The sequence below is a fragment of the Eubalaena glacialis genome, chromosome 9 (assembly GCF_028564815.1).
Source record: "Eubalaena glacialis isolate mEubGla1 chromosome 9, mEubGla1.1.hap2.+ XY, whole genome shotgun sequence".
In the NCBI taxonomy this organism is placed as follows: domain Eukaryota; kingdom Metazoa; phylum Chordata; class Mammalia; order Artiodactyla; family Balaenidae; genus Eubalaena; species Eubalaena glacialis.
The window spans coordinates 57,043,350-57,051,731 of record NC_083724.1 but is presented as its reverse complement, the minus strand read 5'-3'; the positions used below and the strand labels follow the sequence as shown (position 1 = coordinate 57,051,731).

Here is an 8,382-nt window from a genome sequence, read left to right as displayed (position 1 = left end):
CAAAGGGTTTAACAACTCTGCTGTAGAGGCCAGATGAGACCAAGTGATTGAAGTGACCTTAGGTCATTCAATAGCAATCATCATGAGTGAGCTGAGCCCATGCTTATGGACTACCTGGCCCGTGCTCATCACATTTGTTTTGCCCTCCTAGCCCTCTGAGCTACACTTAACTGTTCCTCATCTGTAGAGTGGAAATGATAATACCTATCTTACCAGATTCTTTTTTTTTTTTTCATAATGCTGGAAACCGAGAGCTCAGAGTAATCCGTGCCCTTAGCAGTATATTTTGGATTAGACACAAAGAACTTCCTAATGATTAATGCTATTACACGAATAATAATAATAATAGTAATAATAATAACAACAACAACAACTAGTATTTATTCAGCCCTCATTATGTGCTAGATACTGCTCTAAGCACTTAATTTTTATCATCCTAACAATCATATGAGGTAGCTATTATTATCCTTATTTTACAGGTGAAGAACCTGAGGCTTAGAAAGACTCAAGGTTCACAGAGTTAAGAAGTGGTGGAGTCAAAACTTGAACCCAGAACCCAAACACTTAACAACTTCAATACTGTCTCTTTCTACAAACTTATTTTCTCACTAACTAAATATACATATTTTATGTCAGGCTGACTTATTAACTATTTTTTTTAATTCCTAAGAATATTTTTTATTAATCCTTCATGCAGAAAAATTGCTAAGAAAATGAATGAAATTGGCATTTTCACATTCACCTGGCAAATAACATCATTTGTATCTTAAGCAAAAATGAAAACGATAATTTATCCAAAAGGTCATGTGAATTCTTAAAAATAAGCAGTGGACAGAAGAGAGGGAAGAAGAAATCACATCACTCAGGTAGGATGTTGAAGGCTATAAAGTGAATCAAGGAGTTAGTCTTTTAACAATTGGATAGTAGTTTAACAACATTAACCCACCCACATCATTCAATACATGATTCACCAAAGGAAGACTCTCCCCTTACCCAAGTCACTTCCTAAAAATGCCCATTGGAATGCACTGCAGGCTCTTTCCTCTGAAGGTCCTTAGGATTTGATTGTGTTCCTGCCATGTGCTGCACTGCCTGTGGCTTCCCAATAGAGATGAATCTTCAGCAGGACCCTGCGAAAGGGAGCATATTGTTCCAATTTCTCCCCTCAACCTACATTTCCCCAACCCCAGGCAAGCACATTGTTTTCAGAGGTTGTCTCAGAATTCCTCTGCAGTAAAGACAAAAAATTGACAAAGATGGCAACAGCTCTCTCCAGGTTTTTACCTTGACCAGGTGGAAGGAAACACATGGGTTTATATCAGCCAAGTGTGTGGATTAGAAAAGGAACTTGGCCATTGCCTGCATATACTTTGTTATTAAGCCCACATCCTTCCATTATCACAGAAATAAAAAAGTTTACCTGTTAATGTCTGTTAAAAAGTAGAAAGAGTTATCCAGCTCTGTAACCCAGATCTCTGGTGAAAAGTCTGTTTGTCTAAAATGGGGCAAGCTCCAAGACTCAAGGAATGGGGAAATGGGTGCTGAGATCCTCTAAAGCTTATCCCTAAATATCCTATTATTGCTCATACAGTTCCCTCTTGTGGCTAAAGTAGTCACTAGAAAAAAAACTACTCAAGTTTGTATCATCCTCTCTTACTCTACAGATTTTGTAACAACTATGGGCATTTCTAAGTTTGTTCACCTTGAAAGCACTAATAACAATACCCCCAAGCAAAAGTTCCAAAACAAACTTATTCAGACCATATAACTACCATACAATAAATTTTAAAGATGTCAAAACTCAGTTAATGCAGACATGAAGTTGAGTATATGAAATCAAAGACAGTCAAGGAATTAAAATGTGTGAACACGATAGTTAACACTTTACAATGTCATTAACCTTAACAAAGCAAGAGTTTCCCAAAGCCCATGTTAGTCCCTGAAAACATTAGACACCACTGGAAGTCCAGTTAATCAACAAAGGCCATAGAGTCACAAGTTGGTGAAAGAATCTGTCACTACGAAACACAGTACGTAACATTATTATATTCAGGCCATGGGTAAGCTATAAATCCTCCAAAATTATATATGTACTTTTTATCTTTCATTTACTTATGATTGCTTCCTCAATGTTCTATTGAGAACATGTTTGCATTTATACCTGTTCCACTATTCCACTTATTAATGGATGTATTTCCTGGGTTCTCTTACTTCTTATTAAAACTTTAGACAAATATAAATTTGAAAGGAATGGAGCAAAAGAGACTTCTGAAAAAAGGTCCACCAACAAAGCAGTAAAAGAACCATCTAGTGTGTCAATATTCAATAATCCTTCAAAACCTTTCTCTCCTGTCGCCCAAAGACACTGTCACCTTCAAGAACAGGGAACCATCTATGAGGCTGCTTCTTAAAGAAGCAACCCCGTGCTCTCCTTCCAGCAATGCAGCACCTCCTCCACCTGGGTTCTCCTTCTTTTGTAGACCCACCTTTCCTTTACCCTTTGTCTTCGTTTTGTTCCCCCAGAAGCCAACAAGGATACATATGCCAGTAGTTTATTTGGGTGTTGGTAACAGGAAATGCCAGCAGGGGAAATAAGCAAGGGAGGGAAGACAGCCAATAAGGGGAGTGTTTTCAAGCACATTAGCAGTATGGGTAACAAGTGCTTAGTCCCTCTGGGGAATTTTGGGAACCAGTGTAGAACCCATGCCTCTGAGTTATTGCACCTGAGAAGCAAGGGAGCTGGAGATTTATGCGCCAACTCTTACCAACCATTAGTTAAGGGCTGCTCCTGGGAGGCATTAAATCTCCGCACACCCAGCCTCCATGCTCACAGTTGGATCTCTAGCCACTAGAGAAAGCCATTGAAAGGCGGTGCAGTTGCTGGCAGTTGGTAAGGCCCCAGGGAGACATGGTGCACCAATAGCACCTGCTACACTAGTGTCTGAGATTCCAATCTAGTATACGGAGACCCATTATCAAAAGTCAGGGCTCACTGAATAGGGAAGAAGATCAAAAGCTCTGGAGACAGACTGATCGGTTTCAAAATCTGGGTTCTTAACCTCACTAAGCTTCAAAAATCCACGAAGGATTGTTGTGGGGATTAAATAATGTAATTCATGTAAAAGTACCCAGTATTGTGACTGGCACATGGTACATACTCCCCAAAATGCTAGTGATTAATATTATTCTTAACACCAGATCCCCTTAAACCAGACCAGACCTAAAAATGTTCTGCTTGACCAGTTTGCCCATCAGGAACCCAAAAATTCCAGTCTTGCTATTGGCACAGCATTTACGCTGGTGTCAGTGAACAGAACTGGCAAAACCTCTGTGTTTCAATCCAACTAGTCTTGAAGACCTGGCCAGATGGAGCCCTGAATTCTCATCAGAGGGGGAGAGGGTTCTCTGAAGCTGAGTGGGGCTCAATAGATCCCACAAAATAGATCTCCCAAGGAAGGCATAGGTTCCAGGGCAGGACATGGTCCAACTCATCCTCTCCACATTATTTGTCTACCCAGCCACTCAGACAGTCTTTAAATTTTTTTTTTTTTATGTTTATGACAAAAAGTAGGGGAGGAAAGAACTAGTATTTATCCTTCTCCCTAACAAGTTCCAACACAAAAATATAACTGCCCTTTCAATAAGCAAGTATTTTTGGAATTCCTTAGTTCAAATGAAATTACATGGTTCACATGCCCAAGGCATTTTTTTCCAACTGTTTTTCCTCTCAGTCAGTGAAGACCAGACTTTTGGAAAAACTCAAACTTTCATTAAAGTTCAGCCATGCAGGATATAAAAGCTGGGTGGGTCTTACTTAGATTTTTCTTTGTGGCTAAATATCTCTACCTGACAGCAAGAACAGATTTTTGGGAAGAGATACAGAGGGCATGGAGAGTGAGTTCACATAAAGACGAAAACAAAAGGAAACTTTGAGAGGAACACATATCATATTTTCCAAAAAGCAAAAAACACCAAAATTTTCAATTCTTTAGTGTCTGAAAAATATAGTAAATTTGTTTCAGTACAATGCTGTGTTTTTCTAAATCGCTCATTGATAATGAAGACTGTAATTGAAATTCCAGTTTTGAAAATGTTTAGCCACTAATATTTACAGACGCTTGATAAAAAACGTTGCCCTCTTTAATTAAAGGAAACACATATCCTCCAAAGTCGACACTCGAAAAAGAATCTCCACATGGAAAGGAATAGCTGGATCTTATATCTTCCCCTTGGCCTGGGTGGAGGGCACTTTTCCCTTCTTTAACATTGGCCTAAGCCAGGGCAGTAGACTGGTTTGGTTCCAAAAGCATTTCCTAATAAACTTCCTGTACCCTAATCTCTGTCTCAGAGTCTGCTTCCCTGGGAACCCAATTCGTGGCAGGTACCCACAACCCATGTGCAAATATCTAGACACCTTAACTCCTCAAGTCTAGACCCAAAGGAGTATAGGAAGAGAAAGTCAAAGCAGCCTATTATTGCCTGTATGTAGAACTTTCTCATGCTCGGTTGATCGGTGGTTTTAGTGATCGATCACTCCCTTGAAGGAGGAAGTTTGCCTATCTCTCTCTTTTGAGGTCTCTGAATAATAACCATATCAGAATATAATTTAATAAGTACCATATTTATAAAAATGTGGGTTGTGGGGACGTTTTGTTTTAAACTGTATTAGAAATAGAGTAAAAATAAATTAGCAAAAAAAGAATAGAGAAAGAGACTTAGAAATGAAAGAAGTACTGATATATCTCGCTTTGTAAAAAAAAATACATTCCTGAAAAAGTGGACTATGAATCACATTTTGGTGAATTAAATTATATTTTAAAGTCAGTAGCAGAACTCACCATTTACAGATTTTTATGACGAATAGTTTTGCAGAGAAAAAATTGCAAATTTAAATCACCAGCTTCCAATTTGTTATTTTATGAAACTAGATTTTTCACTCACTGAAATGATTTAAAGTATTTGTTACTCAAAATCTAAAGCCACAGCAAAACATCTAATGTAAAATTGCATTCATCTCTGATTAACTGCTCTTGGCCCAATGTTTTTAGATAGAGAGGGAGAAAAAGTCACTTCAAGTTATATATTGATATTGCTCTTAAGATTAGCCAAATTCTTTCCCAGTACTGCAACTTTATTGTATTATTATTGCTCAAAATAAATGCATTGGCGAAGACTTATCATTCTCTCCCTTAAATAATTTTAATTCTAATGCTACTTTTTTTGTTGTTTTTTAAAATATTTATTTATTTATTTATGGCTGCGTTGGGTCTTCATTGCTGCGCGCAGGCTTTCTCTAGTTGCTGTGAGCGGGGGCTACTCTTCATTGTGGTGCATGGGCTTCTCACTGAGGTGGCTCCGCTGCACGTGGTATCTTCCCGGACTAGGGCTCGAATCCATGTTTCCTGCGTTGGCAGGTGGATTCTTAACCACTGTGCCACCAGGGAAGTCCCTAACGCTATGTTTTGGTAATGGGTTTAAACTTCATTCTGGAAGTCTTTAAGACTAGAGAAATGAAGGTTGGGAACTTACTTAACCTCTTCTGCCAAAGAGTGTTTTTTTTTTCCCCCTAGATTAGTAGTCGCAAAGTAACCATGGATAATTTGGTACCAGATTTGGATAGAGGATTGAAAACTTGTCCTTAGCTCAAAGCCAGCAATTCACATTTAAATAAAATGCACATTTGGATGCAGTGCTCAAATTTAGATAAGATTATGTTAAAAAGATTCAGGAGGAAATCAGTCCTAAGATGACATGTATTTACAGTGGAATGAGGAACTTCCTTTGGAGACTAATAATATAAGTATCAATAGATCTGTTATTGCAAAGCTACCTAAACCTGCTTATATGGTATCATGAGAGGCAACAGGCACAAGGACACGCGTCAGGAATGTCTTTTGGAGAGGAGGAATGGCATGTACTCAGATCCAAAATATTGACATGAGCTCTCTTGAGAAGAGTTTCAGATGCATAAGGATATTTCTTAAAAATAGACTTCTAGGTTACAAGTCGCTTCATTTCTCTGGGCCTCTCAGACTTGTGTGAAAAGACAAGAGACATTTTGTGCCCACTACGGAAGTGGCAGTGAAGGAGTGGCCCTATTTCCTTGCACTGAGGATGTCCCTGCAGGCCTATAGCTCACCCAACTCCTTTCAAATTGTCTGCTCAGCTTCTCCAACTCTTGGGTAAGGTGTGTGTTTAACTCCACGGTGAATGGCACCAGGGATGTGGGAGTGGGGAGAGACTAGTGTGGATTCCAGTCCATCCTTGTGGGTTCCAGTGTGTCCTTGCTTCCCCCACTTCACATCCTGACTTCCTGTCCTGCGCACGTCAGCTCTAGCATCAGACACAGGAACAGCAGCCTCACATAGATGGTACAACCAGCTTCCGTAATTGCATACAGTCAACTCCCTGTCATAAATCCCTTATTGTGTTCATTTCTCACAGTGGTTCTGCTTCTCTGAACAAACCCTGACTGATACATTTGGGTTGAAAATGTTTTTGTTTTTTTTTTTTACTATTATAAAAATGCCACTATGAACATTCATGTTTGTGTTTTCTGGTACACTTGTGCAAGAATTCCTCTATAATAGATACCTAAGAGTACATATTTCTGGATTGTAGGGTACTCAAATATTCAACCTATAAGATAGTACTGAATTTTATTCTTGAGTAGTTGTGCCAGTTTATACTCACACCAGCATTGTTTAAGAGCTCCTCTTGATCCAAGTCTTTGCAATTTCTTAGTATAGTTGTACTTCTTAATTTTAACCCACCTGTAGAGTATAATACGGTTTCTTATTGAAATCTTAATTAACATTAAGATTAATGTTTAATCTTAATATGATTACTAATGAAGGTGGAGAATCTTTGTATATTTCTGTTTTCCACATTTTCTCTTCTGTAAAACAACTATTCATGTCTTTTACTCATTTTTCTTTTTTTCTTTTAACATCTTTATTGGAGTATAATTGCTTTACAATGGTGTGTTAGTTTCTGTTTTATAACAAAGTGAATCAGCTATACGTATACATATATCCCCATATCTCCTCCCTCTTGCGTCTCCCTCCCACCCTCCCTATCCCACCCCTCTAGGTGGTCACAAAGCACAGAGCTGATCTCCCTGTGCTACGTGGCTGCTTCCCACTAGCTATCTATTTTACATTTGGTAGTGTATATTTGTCCATGCCACTCTCTCACTAAGTCCCAGCTTACCCTTCCCCCCTCCCCGTGTCCTCAAGTCCATTCTCTATGTCTGCGCCTTTGGTTCTTCAGAACTTTTTTTTTTTTTTTAGATTCCATATATATGTGTTAGCATATGGTATTTGTTTTTCTCTCTTTTTTTTTTTTTTTACTCATTTTTGTATGGCACTGTTTGATGTTTAATTATTGATATACAGAAAGAGTTCTTTATACATTCTGGAAACAAATCCTTTAGGGTAATATGCTGTGGTGTGCTGGAGCTGGCTTATACAGTCTCACAAGAGTGATTTTGTGCTTCTCTTCCAAACTGTGGGTAGTGACATCATGTTGATAGCTTGAAATAGGCCATGGTGGGATTATTTCCTCCATGGTAATCATCAAACCCTACAAATCATGGCTTTTTCCCTTGGAAAGCTAGTTTTAAAACATTTACAAGCACAGCACTAGTTATATATGTTGCAAATATCTACTCTTGGTTTGTGGCTTGTCTGCAAATTCTTTTGTGAGGTCTTTTGAAGAACAGAAATCCTTAATTTTAGTAGTGTCAAGTTTGTCAATCTTTTCAGTTTTCAGTTTTGGAAAAGATTTTGTGTGTGTTTTGTTTAAGAAATTCTTCTCTACCCCAAAGATATAAAGATACTATTCTCTATTTTCCTTTTAGATGTTTAAAAATATCAGCTTTCCCATCCAAGTCTTTAATACACCTAGAATTGATTTCCTATGTACCTGTGGGGTAGGAATCTGATTTTGCTTTTTTCCCTGTATTTCCCCAGCACCACTTATTGAGTAATTCTCCCTTTCCACAGTACATACAATACCACTTCTCTTATATATTATGTCCACAAATATGTGGATCTGTTTCTGGAATCTCCACTATTCCATTAATCCACTTGTCTATTGCAGCATCAGTACCACACTCTCTTCATTCTTATAACTTTATAATTAAAATCTAGAAACCTGATAGGGCAAGTTCTCCTACCTAATTCTTCTCCAAAAGAGTCTTAGTTATATAATGAAATTTGTTTATCTGTACAAATTTTAGAATCAGCTTATCAGTTTCTTTTTTTGGTGGGGGGAGGAATCCCACTGGGATTTGGAATTAGATTACATTGAATTTATAGATCAAATTGGGGAGAACTGGCAAATTTACAATAGAGTCTTCCTATTGAACATCTTCCACCA

General features: G+C 38.1%; 1 protein-coding gene across 1 annotated transcript in view; it reads right to left on the bottom strand.

Moving 5' to 3' along the window:
* Positions 1-998: 998 nt before the first annotated feature.
* Positions 999-8,382, bottom strand: part of PDCD1LG2 (programmed cell death 1 ligand 2) — a 96,323-nt gene continuing 88,939 nt past the window's right edge. The window contains exon 7 of the mRNA XM_061199046.1: positions 999-1,130. Coding sequence (XP_061055029.1) covers positions 999-1,130 — 132 coding nt within the window. The remainder of the gene's footprint in view (positions 1,131-8,382) is intronic.